Here is a 20,420-nt window from a genome sequence, read left to right as displayed (position 1 = left end):
AACAGGTGACAGTAACACTGAAAATGAGTTTACATGAGTGAATTCATATATCTAATGTCAAACTTTTATTGGGTTTCATACTAGAAATGAGTTGGGCTAAATCTAATCTAAATACAAACAGATCAGTAATATCCAATAATACTCCTTCCATCAAGGATTTCAGATTCACAAATACTGACAAATGGGTTAGTAGATCTCACTGTGAGGTAGGTCAATATAAATTATTCACATTCCGAGGAGGATACAATGTCCAGAGGCACAGAGTGGCTGAGCGGCTTTCTACAGATCACACACATAAAGCCAGTGTCAGAGCTGGGATAGTCTTGCTACAAAGATAAACATGGATTGTATAAACTTGCATTTTACTTCAAAAGTACTGTAAAGAAAATAGACAAGAGAAGACTATGGTTTCAGACACTTACTAGGTTTGTCAGACTGATGGCATGAAAGTTTTAGTAAAACTTCAGCTGCATTTCAAATACTTTCCACAGTAGTGGACACTTTCTTATTTATTAGGGCTCTGCGAAGCTTCAGTCCATGATTCAATTCGGCAGAGATTCAGCCCAATTCGGTGGCCGAATCTCTGAATCCAAATCGAATCAAAGGACCCTTTAATCTCTCCAAATCGAATCGGAACCCTCCAAATCAATTCAGAGAGATTCAGAAAGACTTGCAGATTTGGACATAAACATAGCTTTAAATGTTTTATCTACATACCTCTAGGCAACAGGGGCTCATGAGTGCTTTGGTGCTGGGGCGCATGGAGTGTTTCATAGAAGCACGGGGGTGCTCCCCAGCACGCTCAGCAGCAGACCCAGAAATGGACCAGAAGCACTTCTGGTCCACCTCTGGATCCACTGGGGAGTGTGCTGGGGAACCCCCTGTGCCCTCCTGGCTCAGCAACTGGTGTCTCCTGGGTCTGGGTGAGGCACCCAGGGTCCCCCGTGACTGATCACCGACCTGGGGAGGCATGGGGAGCCCCCAGCGTGCTCCCTGGGAGACCCGCAAGTGGACCGGAAGTACTTCCAGTCTACTTCCATATTCACTGTCGAGCACGTGGAGGGCCCCCCACATTCCTGTGGGACACTCCATGCACCCCAGCATCACAGGGATCATGAGCCATGCCTGCTACCTCAAGGTATGTAGAAAAAACTTTTAAAGCTGTGTCTGTGTCCAAATTGCTGATTCTCTGAATCAGCATTGAATCTTCAGATTCAGATTTGGCTGAATCAAATCAAGGACAGTGATCTGAATCAACAAATTGAATCACTGTCCCCGATCCAGGCTCGGATTCCGCAATCCGAATCCAAATTGAATAGGGCCTACTTCATACACCCCTATTATTTATATTCTAATATTACAAAAGCCTAAGTCTGTCTGTCTGTCTGACAAATAGCCAATCCGAGCATGAAGAAGTATTCAGAAAGGTGGCAGCCTGCTACCTTGATGGTGGAGATACAGGGGACGGAGCAGTGGGAGACAAGGCCAGCACAGCTGGCTTCGCCTTCCCCCCCAGCCCTGCTCCTTGCAGGTGGCGACGATGGAGCGGAGGTGGGGGGTGAGGCCACCTAAGCTGGCCTTGCTCCCCACCCCACTTCTTGGAGGTAATGGTGGCAGTGGTGGCATGGGGGCGGGGAGTGGGGTCAGGACACTGTGGCAGGGCGAGGCCACTGGCGCTGGCCTTGGCCGACCCCTCCCCCCCTTCTGTCGTTGCCACCTGCAGAGCCGATGCGACAATGGTGTGGGAAGGAGCAGGCCCAACATGGAGGGGAAAGGAGCTGTCTTCACCTCCCAACCCATAGTAGACTGTGGAGTGGGCCCGGACCCCAAATGGCAGGGGGGGAGTGGCTGCAGCCCTGGTGTGGGTGGGTAGCAGGCCCGAGAAGGGAGGAACGGGCGTGAACATGCTCTTGCCCTCCCCCTGCTGCTGTGGCGGGGAATGGGGGAGTAGCCCTGGACCCCAAGCAGAAGGCGGGGAGTGGGCCCAGGCCCAGCATGGAGGGAGGGTGGTGGGAGGAGTGGGCCCACCGCTGGGGGGGGGGGAGAAGGAGCTCAGGGCAATGCAGCAGCATCGGGGCAAGGGGAAGAGTGGGCCTCCTCCTCCCCTCAGGCCCAGGCCCACTCCTGCCTCATCTCCCTCCCCTGTCCTGGCCCTGAGCCCACTCCTCCTGCCCCCGTCTGCTGCCGGGTTGGCCCGGGCCCACTGCCCCCCCCCGCCAGAGCAGCCCGGCTTCTCCCCACCCTTGGGGGGGGGGGGAGTGAGGGAAGCGGGCCTGGACTCCAGCAGCAAGAGGGAAGTAGGGAGCAAGACCAGAATGGGTGGGAGGCACGGGGCTCCATCCTTGCCTGCTCCCCTCAATAAAGTGAAGTGAGAGCTGGTGAAAGGCACTTAAATGACAGTTCTGGAGCACAAAGGCTTTCATTTATTCACAAAAGAAAGAAAGCACAGAGATGCTGTGCAGGTTTCCCTCAAAGGATGTGCCTGTGGTTTGAAGAAGCTACTCTACAAGGATGTGCATCTCCATACTCATTTACCTGTTGCCATTGCATCTGGAACAGCCAATAGCAATGAAAGCTGCAGAGGCAGCTGATAGCCAAGCCAGAATTAGTAGAATCAGCTCAATATGCCCATGCCACATCTGCCCTTGGCATGATTTGGCCTACTTCTAAAAGTGAGAATTATTCTGAAGAGTACATACCTGAAGGATAACCCAATGACCCTCCTTTGCAGCTAGGTCTAGGGCTTGCTCTGCTACTACTTCTTGACCCTGTCCAAGGGAAACATTGTGGAAATTCCTGTTGTCAAACGTGTAACCCAGTTTCTTCCCTAAAAGAAAAATGCAAAAAATGTAGCCTTTTTTTTTTTTTTTTTTTTTTTTACCAGAAAGGGGTGTATAGTTGATTTCTCACAGTAAGAACAAGGCACAGTTCATGCTTATCAAGACTTCTTTAGAAAATACCCATCATATTTTATGGAATAATTATCTTATTTCTAAAGCACTCTTTATCAAGGCATTGAAAACAGCACTAGCTTCTTCTAAACTACCTTTAATTGAAGTATGACACTGGGCACATCTACATGTCCATTAATATGCCTTTTCTAAAGCACATTAAATTTAGTACCTCCAATGTGAGGTACTAAATTAATGCACATTAGGCTGCACTAATGTGCATTAGCATGTTTGCATGCTTTTTAGTGATGTTTAATGCATAGTAGACTGTTTTATTGAGCATTAGTGTAATGTCACTTTTTACGTGATGCTTTAATGCACAGCAAAATCATCTACTGAGCATCAAAGCGCACATGTAAACGTGCCCACTAACACAAAGGGTGATTATTGAAAAACAGCTTTATTTAAAAATATTACTCCCCTGTAACCTTGTATTAAAATGCACTTTAAATTATATTAAATTAAAGTAATTTCCTGCTGATTAAATAAGCTTTGAACCATACATTTAGTGGAGAAATTCAGTCTGCCAATCCACAATATAACTAGCAATGTTTTTAGGTTACTTTCATTTCTTAAAAGGTAGCTGAAATGAAATTAGTGCTGGTGTCTTGTGCTGTACATCATATATTATTTCTGTGCTCTCTGTGGCAACAGCAGGTCCTCATAGGAAGGGCTGTTCTGGAGGGAGGATTGCACACTGGGAGTGTCTACACGAGATGCTACATCTCCATAGCAACGAGCTACAGTGATATAGCTCATCACTATGGCTACATAGCATCGGTGGATAGAAACTATGACACCGATGCTACTACACAGTAGGGTGAGAAATGACCCATGCACTGCTGGAACTGTGCAGTAACAACTGTACAGTTGAGCACCCATATAGATGCACCCACTGGATATGTCTTTGTACCCAGTTTCTGTAACTCAGTTCCTGTAACTCAGGAAGACAGATATATTCTCAGACAACACAAGCCAGTAAGCCCTCAGCCTTCAACACAAATGTGACCTCAGTTACACCAAAAAAAATCCATTGGCAATTTACAGAAAATAGTCACCATAGTGAACATCAGACATAAAGATGTGATGTTCATTTTAGTTACCACTGCTTTCACAACAGAGAATTACTGTGGTGTTTAGATTGTCCCTTACCTGTTATAAAACCTCTTTGGCCTGACTGTAGCCCAAAGCATATATCTTTTTCTATACAGCTTGTCAGAACTGAATCTAAGAGGGAGTCTCTCTGACTGATCCTAACGGGTAGCAGTTTACAACATGCATTAGTAATGTTGTACCCAAATCACTCTTCACATTTTTTACATGGGATGCAGACTGTGCAGTAGTGTTGCATGGCAGGAAGCATGATGCAATGCAACTACAAAGTACTAACAAGCTACAGTCAGTATCATGAAAAAGCCATTCAGCAATGCTACTATGCAGTAACTCCAGTTACTGAGCAGTCATTTAGCACTTATTTATACAAGTACTAAATGAGTGTGCAGTAACGACTGTGCAGTCAGCATCTCACGTCGATGCAGCCACTCAGTACAGAAAATTATCATTTCCTCTTTCCTAGTGTCAAAGCACATAATACCATCAATTAGCAATGCATAATTCTCCAAGACTCTGAAGGGTTATAGCTATTTCAGGTGGGCCATTTATCAGTAGGCTTTAAAGCTACAGAGAAGGATGTGATAGATGCTAGCTTAGGACTTATGAGAACCAAGTTCCATGCTCTACTCTGCCAATAACCACTTAGACCTAAATGCTATTTTGTTTTATATACCTAAATGGCACATACACAGGAAGGTAGGTCCAAAAAGGAGAAAGGATCAGATCTGATTAACATGACTGCAATCCAGAGCTGAGCTGGCATGATGGCTGGGGTGGGGGGGTGGGGTGCAGAGAATGCCTTTTCCTACCAAAATCTAGAAGGAACTAACCACAATGATTTGAGGACAGCTTTTATCACAGGCAGGGGTGCCAATAGCTATCTCCAGGGAACCTAACTCGTGCTTTACCTTGCTACTGTGCCTTCAAGGATAAAAATACCTTAAGGGTTAAGACAGTTTCTGAATCCAACTGATCTAAGACAACAGAATGAGAATCGTTCATGGTCAGAAGCTTTCGAGAACATATACAGACTGCAGCAGTCCAGGATGTTACTGAAAGCAATGTTTTATCAAATGGAGCATCTTCATAGAAGCTCCTTTCGTTCTGTAATGAGCAGATTGCACTAGCCTTCACTGCTTACAGAGCAGAGATCAAATATTGGAAATTCTTTCTGGGAAAATGTTATAGGAAAAGTTATTATTTTTAGCTATTGGTGATAATATTAATACTCTATGTAAATTATAGGTTGTATGAGAAAAACTCAAGCCACAGCAGTGTGGACATTACTGATGTTCTAGATAATGTATGGAAGATACAAGTTCAAACTAAATTTTAGGTGAACATTCACAACATTATAAAACACATTCTCCCATCATTATCTGTTTTTAAGTTTTTCCATATGGAAACAAGAGCAAGGTAAGTAGTTTCATGCCAAGATAAAGACATAGAAGATAAACAATAATAAAATAATGCTGTTGCCCATTGGGATGCATCATTTGTTTACCTTGTTTCTCCACATCCTTCAGAGGATCAACACCAGGGGACAGGATAAAGAACACTGGGGTTGCAGGTCCTGACTCCTCATAGGATATTGCAAAATCCAGATATCTTCCTATTGTATATTTACTCCCAAGCGTTTCGTCAACAAAATCCCTGCCAAAAACAACAACATACATACATACATATATGTACATGCATGTTCTGGGTGGGAAGGTGCGCAGCACTGTATAGTATACTTGTACCTGGACAAGGGTAAGTACCCTAAAATGTTGCTGCACAAAACTCATAACTAGAAGGTGTTAGATGCAGGGTGAAGAGAGCAGGCCTACAATGTTTTACACTAATAGATAAAACATTTGTTTAGGCACTACCCAGGAAGCAGCAATATCAGGATCCCTATGATTTGAACCTGGAACTCTAGTACTCATAGGTAGAAGTCCAGACCACAGGCCTACCAGATGGCGGGCCAGTCACCAACTCCAGCTCAGCGTATACCCAATGTGCTGAAAGCACATGATTGGAGGGCTATAAAACTCTCCCAACTTCCTGCAGAGCCTTGCCCATCAGCAGCATTACTTGATTTAGCTACTTAGTACCCTTCTGCTCTGATTCCAGTTAGACCTTGTTAATGCCTTGGATTGACTGTTTGATTTGACCACAACCCTGTCTCGGCCTTTGGCCTGATGTTGTAGAACTTGAACTGATACCCAAATTTGACATTGGCTTTCACTTTGATAAGCACCTGTCTTAGCAGGAATCACTAAGACTGACTGCTTATACCTCAGTCAACCCTGATATGTAGCCAAAGACTTTAGATGTGCCTCCTGTACCCAGAGGCCATGTCTACATGAGACACTGGCTACGCAGTCATTACTGCGTAGTCATGTAGCACTTGTATAAACAAGTACTGAACGACTGCCCAGTAACTGGAGCTAGTGTGCAGCAGTGTTGCTAAATGGCTTTTTCATGATGCTGACTGCACAATAGCTCATGACTACTGCAGTCAATGTCTCATGTAGACGCAACCAGAGATAGCTTGAATCTACAGCCCTGTAACTTTCCAGCACAGGGCACTTATGTGAAAGACTGTCAAAATGTCCACTTTTGTAAAATGCCCTCATCTTAGTCTTTAAAACTAAGTCACAAAAAGCAGTAAAGAGAAGGACCCATGGCCTTTTGTGTTAACTTTTTTTTCAGAGATTAGAGCAAGATGGACTGACTACGATTGCATTTAGGTGTTAATGTCCATAGGCATCCCATAGGTAGAACAGTATCTGGCTATTTTTGCCATCTTGTCATTGGCTTCCCTAGTCCTTAGTTTATCTACCTGCTTTTTTTTTTTCCTTTTCACACACACAAACAGACACACAATTTCCTCCCTCACCCCTTTTTCTCTCCTGATTTCTACCTTCTGTCCCAAATTTGATAATTTCCAGTCCCACCCCACAACAGTCTTTCTGCTTGCCCCACATGATATCACCAGTTTGTGCACTTCATGTCTTTTCATTTTTATTTTACACCTTTTCCATGTGAAGTGAAGCCTCATTTTCTTGCTGGTAAGGAATGCATACACACAGTAGAAACCATGCATATTATTGTTCAGAAATGAAAAGGCAGTTAACTGCACAGAAAGTAACTCAACTATGTAACATAGAAGGGCTCTTTTGTGGTAAATGGAGGGTTAAAATACACTCAGTAAGTAAATAGGTATTATTTTCAGTGTCATAATGGATAAAATTGCCCATTTGTTCTAGAATACCTAAGGGTGGAATTCTATTATCTTGTATGCACCTAAGTGGCATTTTTACATCTTCATGGGTGTGTCTATATATGTAATTAATACTATTTAGATTTACTGCACAGTAATTTACTGCATGGTAAACCAGCCTTGGGAAGGCATCTACATATACACCCTGTTGGGAGTGGATTTGCTCCTTACAGCTAGTGACAGACATTACACATACACCCATTTAAGTGATCAGAACCTGGTTTAAACCTGTAACAGAACAGATGTTCAGTACGCATAAAGCAGTTTGAAAATGGCTGAAACTGGTTTAAGAAACCTGGTTGAATGCAGTATCAGACTTAACTGATTTGGCTCAAACTGGTTTATGCAATGTCTGTGCTAGACCCCTTGCTGGTTTAAGATAAATCAGACTCCCCCAGCACCCTGGCATGCTTTCTGGGCTGGGTGGGGCTCTCTGCTCCACAGCAGGGCTGGCCCCTCCTCTGCTCCCTGGCTGCAGCTCCAGAGACTTGCAGGATGCTCCCCCCTTCCCCTTAACACTCCCTGCTAAGCAGCAAACACGCCCCGCCTCTGCCTTGTTGAGGAGTTGTCTTTGTATTAGCTAGCAGACCACATATTGGTAGTATCATCAGGAAGAATCAACAGGTAGCTGGCAATGTCCCTCTGTTTTTTTCTTAATGGAGTGATAAACACTGACTTAAGGGTCATAAACACTGTTATCAGTTCCCTGCTGGGCTAATCACAGGTCCTACCAGGGCCTGGCCACCCTGCCCCTCAGCTCAATGCTGTAGAAGGAAGGGAGGGCTGCTTTACCCCCCCACCTCTGGTTTCTAGCCTGAGCCACTGTAGGCATGTGCCTGCATTTCTGGAATGTGTGTGTGGTTACCAAACTGATTTAGCCTAGCCAGGTTAGAGTAACCTGATAAGATTGAATCAATTCAGGCTCAGGCTTTTTGAATATCTGTCCCTAGCCTATAGGATTAATCAGATCTATGCCTGCTCCTGCCCTGCTCTGAACTCCTGCAGCAGACAGGGGGAGCTGCCAGTTCTGGATGCAGCTCCCTGGGTGCCAGGGGGCAGGTTTACTCTGGCAGGGGGCAGACTCTGGCTGACAGGGACTCCGGGTGCCATCAGGTCCGGGCATGTACCCATAGCAAAGTGGGGTGCTGCCCAGGGGCCAGGCAGCTGCAGGCACAGGTCCTGAGTGTCAGGCCAGTGGTCTGCAGGGTTGCTGGAGCTAGTGTAAGGTTTGACCTAGAAACTACTATGCAAAGCCTAAGCAAAAGTGAATGTTATGTGTCGAATGCCCATCTGCAATGATAAGGAGCAGACAGTCTTAGATAGAGGAAGCTTGAAAACAAAAAAACAGAATCAGAGTTACTGGAACAAAGAGCTCATTATAATACTAAAAATCACACCCCTAGGCGGGGAAGATATAGGCTAATGAAACATATATGTATGTTAATGAGATACATAGCTAAAACACAGGTATAGAGACATGCTCAGTAAAGAACTCCTTGCGTCACTCCTTTATAACCAATTAGCAAACAAGGATGCTTATGAAGATTCAACTCTTGTATATAAGGGGCTCAGTATTGAATATGTGTGTGCTTGTCTTGTGAAATTATTCCGCTTGCACCTTTTATTGCTAGCAATAAATCTTTTTTATACTTTCACCCCTGGTATCTTTATTGGCCTTTGCATACCGGGCACGAACCCAGACTTGAGTTGGGGCCTAACACTAGCACATGCTCACAGCACAGGGACATAGTGCCCAGGGGCCAGGGAGTAGCTAACACAAACCTGGGGGTTAGGCTGGGGTTCTGCAGTACTGCTGCAGCCAGCATGTGGCCAACACACCAGCACACAGGAGCCAGGAGCAGGCATCAGCTGGCCCAGGCCCCAGAGGTCAAGCTAGGGATCTAAAGGCCAGCCAGGAACTGCTAAAGCCATGGGGTTAAACTCTGCCCCATGGCTGGAAGGACTCCCAGCTCTGCCCCTTGCAGGAGGCTGGCCCCCTGGGAGTAAATTTGTTCTCAGTCAGCATCTATGCAGGCATTACTGCACATTAGACCATGCATAGTAAATCTACTACCTGTAAATACAGGTAGCAGATATACTGCACATTAGCCTATTTTACTGCTCAGTAGTTCAGCACACAGTTACCTAGTGATGCCTTACTGTGCAGAAGATTAGTCTACTGTGCAGTAAAGCGTCTCGTGTAGATACACCCTTAGAGTGGCATTTCTGGCACTTATGCATAGTTTGTGACTACTTCTTGTGCAGTGTGGATACATCAGCATACACATGTGCTTGGTAGGCCTACTGGCAGGTACATGGATATGTATGTTCCTGTATTGGACATACCTAAGTCACATAATTCTGCCTGGCAAAAATGCATGGTTAGTAAGTATTAGATAAAGGAGAAGAGCCTTCCCACATCTCATACCCAGTGGCCACTACACTACACTACGTGAGCAGCTGACTATGCAGTTGTTACTGTGCAGCCATTTAGGAACTGTTAAGCAAGTAATAAAAGACCGCGCAATAACTGGTGTTAATGTGCAGTCCCATTGCTGCATGGTTATTTTTAGCTACTACTGCACAGTAGAAATGAGCTATTGAGCAGTATCTCATTGCTATTGTGCAGCAGCGTTGGTGTCATGGTTCGTGCGCAGCAACGCTATGTTGCCATACCAACAAGCTACGGCACAGTAGCTCATTGCTATGGTGACGTAGCATCTTGAGTAGACACACCCAGTAGGACACAGCTTCTAGGTCCCCTTCTCCCATAGAGCTTTGAACCTGCATCTCTATGACTTCTCAGCATATCACTCTGCCATACCACAGTGAGGCATTATCCAGTCTTTTCTATAGTGTTCCCTTTAAAGCTGTCCTCCTGGTCAGCCAAGAGAGAGATATGTGTGTATGGATGGGAGGGAGAAGGCAGGAGGAAACAAAGCTGGAGAGAAACGATGATTCAATGAGCTGGGTGAATCTACGCAAGGTGTTTACTGCAGAACTGCCAAATTAGCTTTGCAGTAAATATCTCGGCATCCACATGTGAAACCCTGTTACGCTGCAGTAAACTAATTAACTCTGCCACAGGTTAGTACTTGTAAACACAAGTACGATCCTATGGCAGAATTATTTAGCATGTTGCAACACATGTGTAGACCCTAACAGGGCTGGCTATGGTATGAAGGTGTTTCAGTGCGGGGGCTGCCTGCCAGCTAGTCCCACATGGGAGCACCCTTGTACCCCAGGCAGCCCCTCCGCAGCACAGTGAGCTGGGTCAGAGCAGCCCTGGGCTGGTGAGCTGACCCTCCAGGGCTACCTGCCAGCCAGGGCTGCTCTGACCTGGCTCAACATGCTGTGGTTCTGGGTGCATGTGTAAACGTGATGCCCAGGAGCAACAAACTCTGGCATGGTATGCACTAGAGTTTATTGCATCACATTAATTTCATGTGTAGACACACCCAGAGATGCACCCTGGAGACCACAAAGGAGACAGACAGACACTCTATGGGACTGCACTGGATAAAGTTGGACACTCTGGTGTAGTCCCTGGGCTGGGGCCACCAATAAGCTGATTAGCCGCAGGACCACCCCAGAGTTTCGATGCATGTGTGGGGAATCTTAAAAAGGAAATCCCAGCAGATGCTTCCAGGGCTTGACAGGCCTGATCCTGCATGCCCCAGAAATGGGAATTCCCAGAGCACTCAGAATGCCTGGGAATGACTGAATTCCTGGAGCATTTAAGACCTGGGAGTGCCGGCATGGTGGCTGGAGAGTGCAGGTAGCTGTGGGCTAACTATGCTCTCCCACCATAAACCTATTTGTGCATGTCCAATGCTGCAAAGAGTTCCAAGGCAAAGAAAAAATTAATTTACACTAGCAGGCCAGTTTTACATGTCTTGAACTCTACTATTACTTAGATGATTTCTTTAGACTTCATTTCTTTTCCCTTTTCTTGAAGAACAACCAGACAACATGGAACTTGAAGGTTTGACTTATATGAATGCAAATATTTCTATTGCAATATATGGAGGAAATTATTTTATTGTAGTCATATAAATTTGGAAATAGCACAGCTGATTTTATTCTAATCTTTCTAAATATATATATATATATATCTTTTGGCCTGAGATAAATTTCAGAAAATCCCTCCCAGTATATATTTGAGATCGTTACAAATTACTAGAAAAGAGGGAGCAGAGAAAATGGTTAGGATGGCAACAGTATCACCATGTGATAGTTCCCATGGCTGTAGTGTTGGGGGAGTTTTGGCTTCCATTGTCTCTCCTGTTTATTTTGTCCTTTAGGTATGTTGTTTGCATTATGGAGAATTCTACTTAGTATGTTACTTAGTGTATGAACTTGTCCAGGCATGTACAATGGCATCTTGACCAAGAGTCTTCTAAAAATCTTGAACTTTTAACTTACATGACGTCAGTGACCTGATTACATATAATTATCATGTGCACTAAGGCCAAAGTTTAGGCAGGAAATACTGTTGGAACATGCCTGAACTGACTGAAGATGTGACTGTTTAGCCTGTGAAAGAGTATCAGTTCGGATAAATGATGTATGATTGACAAGCGAGTGAGTGATTTGATTGGTTTAGATGTATGGGGTGACCAAGTTGCCAGAGATCTGCATTCTTTGCCACTGGGAAATGCTGTGAAGTGTTGCAGGGAGCTGTGCTCGTCAGCTCTGAAGCATCGTTGTGACCGATAGACTACAGATGCACGAAAGTCTCCTCAGAGAATCTACCCTCAAGTGGAGGTTACAGCTTACTGTGGGTAGCAACCTTGAGTTGAGCATATGGCCAGAGAACCTGAGGGGTCAAAAGATTTATGGGGTTCTGCATACTTACCTGGATAGGTAAAGTATATCCTCTCCTTTTTGAGGTATGAGAACCTAGTTTCTGTCCTGGCTGGAGAAACTCAGCTGGGAAAGGTCTTAAGAGTGTGTGGGGTAAGGATTGTATGATAACACATACTTACCAGAGTGTTCATCTCAGGAATGACTAGAAATAGGTAATATTCCTGTGTGGTAATATTCCTGATATTAGTGGTTTGAGATTCCCCTATGTATGTGTGTGTAATGATAGGTTTGGGAGTTTGGGTGCTAGTGATATTTGTGTTGGTATTTCTGTTCCTATTTGCATTACTGTTTGTGGTGGTGAAAAGGTTTTGAGAAAGCAAGTCCTCTGAAAGTGTTTGAGTGAGATGAATGCACTGTGAGAGTGAATATATCTAAGTGCTAGGGTTATTAGGCAATTGCTGTTACTGCCCACTCCTACTGAAGAGAAGCCAGAAGGCTCAGCCTGCTCAAGAGTTCCTATGCTGGGGTATTTAATATCAAATCTGTTTAGCAGTTGTTAATATTTGTGAATAATTGTGCTCTTTTTATATAGCTGTTTTATTGAATTTCTTTATTTCTTCACTGCTAGTGAATTTCCTATAGAAGCCTGAGGGACACCCAGCCTTGGCTACTTGTTTCATTTTGTACCAAGCTTAGCTGGCCAAATTTCAAGCTTAAATAGTGGACCACTTCCTAATAGCAGGAGTGCCTTGGTTATTTTGGAGTCTGAACCATTCATAAATTTACTGTTTACATATTCAGAATTTGAGTTCAGTTCTAACAGTTGGTATCCCTAATTAGCATAATTATTGGTGTTTATTAACAGTTGGTTAACAGATGGACATCATTTGCATGAGGACCAATATTGCATTTATCCTGTTTTGTGACTTGACCTCTATTGGAGTCAACAATGGAAGCCCCCTTCAGTGTGCTGGCCTCCTTGTTCTAGGCTATATATCAATACAACAAAAAGTAACTCCTAAATAGATTGTTTTCGTGTTGTTGTAGCCATGATGGTTTGGGCAAGCTAGGAGATCAAGGCCTCTCAAAAGACAGGAGTGGAATTATCAGATTTTAATGTGTAGGAAGAATTCATGAATTAGGTAGCTTATTATATGCTATAAAACTAGTACAGGTGACCGTCGCCATATGTGGGGGATATGTTCTTGTATTCTTTGTGAATGGTGAAATCTGCAAATAAGGCACTGCATTCATGAACGTTGTCTTGTTCATGAATGCAATGCCCCCAGTGGCTGGTGGGGGGAAGGCACGGTGAAGGCGGTGACAGCAGGAGTGTAGTGGCAGCGGGAGCCTAGCGGCAGCAAACAAAAACTCCTTGGGAGCTAGTGCAAGTGTATAAAGTGTATTTAAAACGTGGGTTTGTCATTCGCGAATATTTGAAACCATGAATGCCGAACCCATGAATAGCAAGGGTATCCTGTATCAGTGGTTTTTAGTGTCCGGATAGCTTCTGAATTTTTGTTCCCAAGTTCATGTAAGGTATGTAGATACCCTTTGAGCATGAGGATAGTGAAGTCAAATGGGGAGTGGTTGTTCTGTGAGAAATGTGATCCAAATGGTGTATGTGGGTCTTTGTCCTCTATATTTTTTCTGTGAGAATTAATTCTGGTGTGTAGTTGTTATTTAGTTTCACTCATGTTGTTGCCATGAGCATATTTGGTACATTGAATCAGATATATAATATTTTGAGATAGGCATGTGAAAGAACCATGGGTTCTGATGGTGTTTTTTATAGTGGGGTGTTGATTGTAGCAGCAGTGGAGATATGTTGACAGATTAAGCATTTATTGCTGAGGCAAGGTGGTGTCCCACTTGATGTCTTGCTGGGCACTGAAGAGCTTGATTTGGATGATAAATTGAGCAGGGTTAAGAGGCTGTTTGAAAGCTGGGAGTGGAAGGGCTGGTAGTATTTCTCTCAGGGTCTGGTCTTCTTGGAGTATAGGCTGTGGTTGATTCTTCTGATCAGTTCCAGTGTAGGGTGAGTTTGTGGTCACAAGGGGGTTCTTGTATTGTAGCAGGTTACTGAGGGGTATTTGGATAGCTGTTTCAAATGTATGGTCTGTTTCTCTACTGGAGTGTCTCTATTGTATAAAGAAACATTTGAGGCTAGACAGGTGGGAATCATGACTGTTCTCCTCATAATAGATGAGGTGGGAGCTATAGATTATGGCTGTTTTTGGTGTGCTTCGGATGATTTCTGTGGACATAAATATAGTGATCTTGGGTTGTTTGTATATGGTGGTTTGTGCAGTACTATCCCAGATGTGGATGGTGGTATTAGAAAGTTGATCTTGCTGTAGGAGTGTTCTAGGGAAAGTTGATTTTGTGGTGATAGTTGTTAAACCTGTGGTGGAAGTCAATAAATGAGTCCAGGTGTTCAGTCCAGACAATAAAAATATCACCTACATAATACAGATATGATGCAGTTTTCATGGTGCAGCTTTCTGCCATTTTTTCCTCCAGCTAAGTCATGAGGTTGTTAGCATACTGAAGGGCTATCTTTATGTTCACAGGTTTGCCCACAATTTGGAAAAAGTGACAACTGTTGAAAGTGAAGTTTTGGATGAAGATAAAGTGGATGATTTGTGCAATATGTTTTATGCAAATTTAGGTATATTCTGTGTTCTTCTAGGTATTTCAGGCAGGCAGCTTTGCCTTTGTGGTGTGGGACGTTAGTGTACAGGTTAAATGACCCTCCTTCTTATTGACAGATCATGATCTTCAAATAATCACCTTCTTTTAGTTGGGAGAGGAGGATCCACGTGGTCAACCAAAGACTGCAGCGCTGGTGTCGTCGGGAAGGCTTTGGCTTTCATGACCACAGCCTGCTCTTTGGTGAGAGAGGCAGCGAGCTGCTGGGAAGAAATGGCCTCCACCTCTCTCCCCTAGGGAGGAGGCTCTTCTCAGCCAGACTGGCTGACCTGCTCCACCGGGCTTTAAACTAAGCCCGCTGGGGGACAGGGGCACTACCGCCACTGCTGGCCCGCTGAGCAATCCTTGCAAAGCCAGCAGGTCAAAGGCACTTAAGGGAGCCCACCCCTGCCCCAGCCCTGGCAAAATCTGTGGGCAAGGAAGGAGCCCCCCAGGGGACACTTGCCTGCCTGTACACAAATGCCAGGAGCTTGGGGAATAAGCAGGAGGAACTCATCCTCCTGCTCAATGCAAATAATTATGATGTCATAGGGATAACGGAGACCTGGTGGGACTCCACCCATGACTGGACCACGGGTATAGATGGCTATACCCTGTACAGGAGGGATCGTGTAGATAAAAGGGGCGGGGGCGTAGCTCTCTACGTTAAGGAAAGCTACACGTCACTGCAAGCCGATATTGGTGACCAGGGTGGACGGCTGGAGACCCTCTGGGTTAAAATCCGTGGGGAACACGGCACAGGGGACACAATGGTGGGAGTCTACTACAGACCTCCCACCCAAAGTCCTGAGCTTGACCAGGAGTTTGCCTGGGAACTGGCTGAGGCCGCATGTTCCAGGACCATGGTTGTCATGGGTTACTTCAATTACCCGGACATCTCGTGGGAGGATTGCTCAGCAAAATCTGAGCGGTTGCAAAGCTTCCTCTCGTGCGTGGATGACCTCTACCTGACTCAAGAAGTCTATGGGCCAACAAGAGGCAAAGCGCTGTTCGACCTGGTACTGGTTACTGGGGATGACCTAGTTGGTGACCTAGTTATCGATGGGAAGCTGGGTGACAGCGACCATGAGCTGATCACCTTCACCATCCGCCGAAAAGCTGGCAAGTCAGTCAGCAACACAGAAGTCCTTGACTTCAGGAAAGCTGACTTTGACAAGCTCAGGAGGCTTGTCAGAGAGGTCCTAAGGGACCATGACCATGGAGAAAGGGGAGTTCAAGAAGAGCGGTTGCTCCTCCAGGGAGCGATACTCAATGCACAAACTAAGTCTATTCCATCTCGGAGGAAAGGCAGCAAGAGGGCATAGCAGCCCCCCTGGCTCTCCAGGGACCTAGCAGACCTCCTGAGGCTAAAAAGAAAGGCCTACAAAGGATGGAGGATGGGAGTCACCTCCAAGGAGGATTATTCTGCACTGGTCCGGTCCTGTAGGGAGCATACCAGGAAAGCCAAGGCTGCAACTGAACTCCAACTAGCTTTGAGCATCAAGGACGATAAAAAGTCCTTTTTCAGATATGTGGGGAGCCGGAGGAAAAGCAGGGGCAACGTTGGACCCCTGCTGAACCAGATGGGGCAACTGACAACTGACGCCCAGGAAAAAGCCAACCTATTAAATAGGTACTTTGCGGCGGTCTTTCATCAGTCCCATGGGACACCCATGCCCACTACGGGACAGGGAAGTCCAGGTGAGGGTGATCCCCTGCCCTCCATTGATGCTGACTTCGTGAAGGAACATCTTGAGAAGCTGGATACCTTCAAGTCAGCTGGCCCTGACAATCTTCACCCCAGGGTACTCAAGGAGCTGGCGAGCATCATAGCCCAGCCTCTAGCACAGATCTTTGAAAACTCTTGGTGGTCTGGTGTAGTGCCCGAAGACTGGAAGAAGGCCAATGTGGTGCCTATCTTCAAGAAAGGGAGGAAAGTGGATCCAGCTAACTATAGGCCCATCAGCCTGACTTCTATCCCGGGGAAGATCTTAGAAAAGTTTATTAAAGAGGCCATCCTTAATGGACTGGCCGACGCCAACATCTTAAGGGATAGCCAGCACGGGTTTGTTGCAGGTAGGTCTTGCTTGACCAATCTCATTTCCTTCTACAACCAGGTGACCTATCACCTGGACAAGGGAGAAGAGATTGATGTCATATATCTTGACTTCAAAAAAGCCTTGGACCTGGTTTCCCATAATCACCTCTTAGAGAAACTGGCCAATTGTCGCCTTGGGTCCTCCACGATCTACTGGCTGGAAAATTGGCTCCGGGGTCGGACCCAGAGGGTAGTAATTGATGGAAGTCACTCATCGTGGTGTCCTGTGACCAGTGGGGTCCCCCAAGGCTCTGTCCTTGGACCCATACTGTTCAACATCTTCATTAATGATGTGGACACTGGAGTCAGAAGCGGACTGGCCAAGTTTGCCAATGACACCAAACTTTGGGGAAAAGCATCCACACCAGAAGACAGGCGGGTGATCCAGCCTGACCTGGACAGGCTCAGCAAGTGGGCAGACGAGAATCTGATGGTGTTCAACGCCGATAAATGCAAGGTTCTCCACCTTGGGAAGAAAAACCCGCAGCATCCTTATAGGCTCGGCAGTGCTGTTGGCTAGCACTATGGAAGAAAGAGACTTGGGGGGGTCATCATTTACCACAAGATGAACATGAGCCTGCAATGCGATGCTGCAGCTAGTAAAGCGACCAAAACGCTGGCTTGCATCCATAGATGCTTCTCAAGCAAATCCCGGGACGTCATTCTCCCCTTGTACTTGGCCTTGGTGAGGCCGCAGCTGGAGTACTGCGTCCAGTTTTGGGCTCCACAATTCAAAAAGGATGTGGAGAAGCTTGAGAGAGTCCAGAGAAGAGCCACGCGCATGATCAGAGGTCAGGGAAGCAGACCCTACGATGACAGGCTGAGAGCCCTGGGGCTCTTTAGCCTGGAAAAGCGCAGGCTCAGGGGTGATCTGATGGCCACCTATAAGTTTATCAGGGGTGACCACCAGTATCTGGGGGAACGTTTGTTCACCAGAGCACCCCAAGGGATGATGACTAGTTCGAATGGTCATAAACTACTACAAGACCGTTTTAGGCTGGACATAAGGAAGAATTTCTTTACTGTCCGAGCCCCCAAGGTCTGGAACAACCTGCCACCGGAGGTGGTTCAAGCGCCTTCATTGAACACCTTCAAAAGCAAACTGGATGCTCATCTTGCTGGGATCCTATGACCCCAGCTGAATTCCTGCCCTTTGGGCAGGGGGCTGGACTCGATGATCTTCCGAGGTCCCTTCCAGCCCTAAAGTCTATGAATCTATGAATCTTTTCTTCTGCTAAGTGTTTGTCTCCCAACACAAACACCAACAAACTCTCTCCCCGCTTTGCCTTAATAAGAGTATTTGTTCCTGACAGCTGCCAAAAAAACATTTTTTCCAACTATTTAGTTGGTCTAATAAAAGATATCGCATTTACCCAAAGAACCTTGTCTGCTTATCTCCTACCCTTGGGAATTTCTCTCCCTCCTCTTTCAACTGTTTTTTTACTATGCTGTGCTGGCTTTTAACTCCTCAGACCTGAAGAAGAATACCTTGAATTCAAAATCTTGTCAAACTATCTCCTGGCAATGCCAATAGAAGATATAACCCTAAGAAATCCTTGCTTCTCACATAATTCCTAAATTGAGCAACATATAATTTGCTAGTTATAGTTTATATGGGATTGATTACTTGTATAAGGCTAGTTGAGAGTCTTTTGGGTGGGAGACATTTTAAAATATCAGATCTTGGAAGACAACAACATATAAAGTACAAGTCCTCAGAGTGAAAGAATGTCTGTTTTCCCAGAACATACATACATATGGATTGCTTTCTCAAGCCTACATTAATTTTAGATTTTTCTAATTATCTTCATTATACAGTTGAACTACAACTTTCAGAAGCAGCATCACATAAATGTTATATTTTCCAGCAAGAATCAATACTACAAGGCATCTCCAACTCCAGGATCTAATGGAAGAGTGGACATAAACCATTTTATTATCTAATAGAAATTAAAATTAATTATGCTGTTTGTTACTGCCAGACCTACTTATTCTTAAATTTTCAAGACATGAGTGGATATGAAATACCTGTATGAGGTTACCTAATTTTTGACCACACATGCTTAAATCTATTTAAGCTGAAATTATTGCCATTAAGTGTCATTAGGGTTGAACTGGTTCCTTGACAGGTATCTTAATGAAACAGGTTTCCTGAGAAGAGGTTTTTGACTAAATAGAATGTGTGACCTCCACCGCACAGTTAAAGATTATTTATTTAGGTCGTTACAAGTTTTTTTTCAGAAAGTAGGTTAGAGGTGCACCTCACAGACTAACTGAATCAGAGATGTATATGTTTTCATGAATAACAGCTCACTTCATTAGATGCTGTAAGATGCTAAATAATCTTTTAGAACAAGACATTTTGTGGAATTCTTAGTATAAATAAATGCAGACACATTTTGTGAGTCACTCTCAGTAATGCCAACTCTCATGAAAAAAATCACAAGACTCCTAATTTCCAAGTTAAATTAACTCTGACTCATGATCTCCTGATAGAGATCAATTCTCGGGATTTTTTCTTCTGGAGCATGTAGAGCATGCCAAGCTGATAAAGTCTATGGAGGGGAAGAGGCAGGGGGAGAAGGAAGGGGTGGGGGAGCAGATCGAGGACCCCTGGTAAGGGAGGGAGTGGGGCAGGGGCTGAAGTGAATGTAGCCCTGGGTTGGGGTGAGTCATGCAACAGAGCCGTGGGTGACTGCTGGTGTGTGCGTGTGTGCTCCTTACTTCCAACACTCCCCAGCCCTGCTGCCGCCCCTCACTCCTGACCCACAGTACCCTGCATCCTGCCAGGGTGTATGGTGACCCCGCCTCTCCAGGCTCCAAACCCCCCACACATACACACACATACTAACTCCCCTCCACACATACACACACATACTTCCAAAATAGCATCTCATAATTGACATTTCAAATCTCTTGATTTTTAAGACTTTGTCTTATGATTTTTGACACAGTGGGGTTGGCAATCCTGCACCCCTCATTTCCTGATTACACTATCAAATAGTAATCTTCTAGATGATAGCATTATAAATCTCTCACCGGACAGCATATGTCATGCGGTCAGGCCGAATGGCTCTCATTATGCACAGTCGCTGCAGAGCTGACTTGTTCTTCCACTCCTGAGGGAACTTCTCCTTTTCAGGACATTCAGATTCTACAAATTTTTTCCAGCGTTTAGCAGACCCTTCAATATCCCGATCTAAATTCCGGAACTCCTCCATGGATGTCAGAGCCTGGAAAAGTTTAGTAAACTACTTAATAACTGAGATTCTGAAACATTTATTACAGCTACTAGCTATAAAAGTTTTGCCATTTTTCAATGGTTAAAGTAGTGGTTCTCAAACTTTTTAGATTCAAGGTACCATTCGTTAGACTTAAGGAACACCTTGGACAATGTCAGCTCTTAATTTTCAAGATTTTTTTTTTTTTTAACTACAGAAAAATAATATAGCAAATGTTCTGCTGCAAATAACTCAAAAGACCACAATAG

General features: G+C 45.0%; 1 protein-coding gene across 2 annotated transcripts in view; it reads right to left on the bottom strand.

The window, feature by feature from the left end:
* DNAH9 (dynein axonemal heavy chain 9) overlaps positions 1 to 20,420 on the bottom strand; it is a 515,733-nt gene that overhangs the window by 96,714 nt on the left and 398,599 nt on the right. For both annotated transcript variants that reach the window (XM_059732606.1, XM_059732607.1), the window contains 3 exons: positions 19,970 to 20,163; positions 5,569 to 5,717; positions 2,700 to 2,827 (listed from right to left, as the gene is read on the bottom strand). In XM_059732606.1, the coding sequence (XP_059588589.1) occupies positions 2,700 to 2,827; positions 5,569 to 5,717; positions 19,970 to 20,163 (471 nt within the window). The remainder of the gene's footprint in view (positions 1 to 2,699; positions 2,828 to 5,568; positions 5,718 to 19,969; positions 20,164 to 20,420) is intronic.

This window comes from Alligator mississippiensis, chromosome 8 (assembly GCF_030867095.1).
Source record: "Alligator mississippiensis isolate rAllMis1 chromosome 8, rAllMis1, whole genome shotgun sequence".
Lineage (NCBI taxonomy): Eukaryota > Metazoa > Chordata > Crocodylia > Alligatoridae > Alligator > Alligator mississippiensis.
Note: the sequence above shows the minus strand (reverse complement) of the source record. Positions and strands in the feature narration are given on the sequence as shown.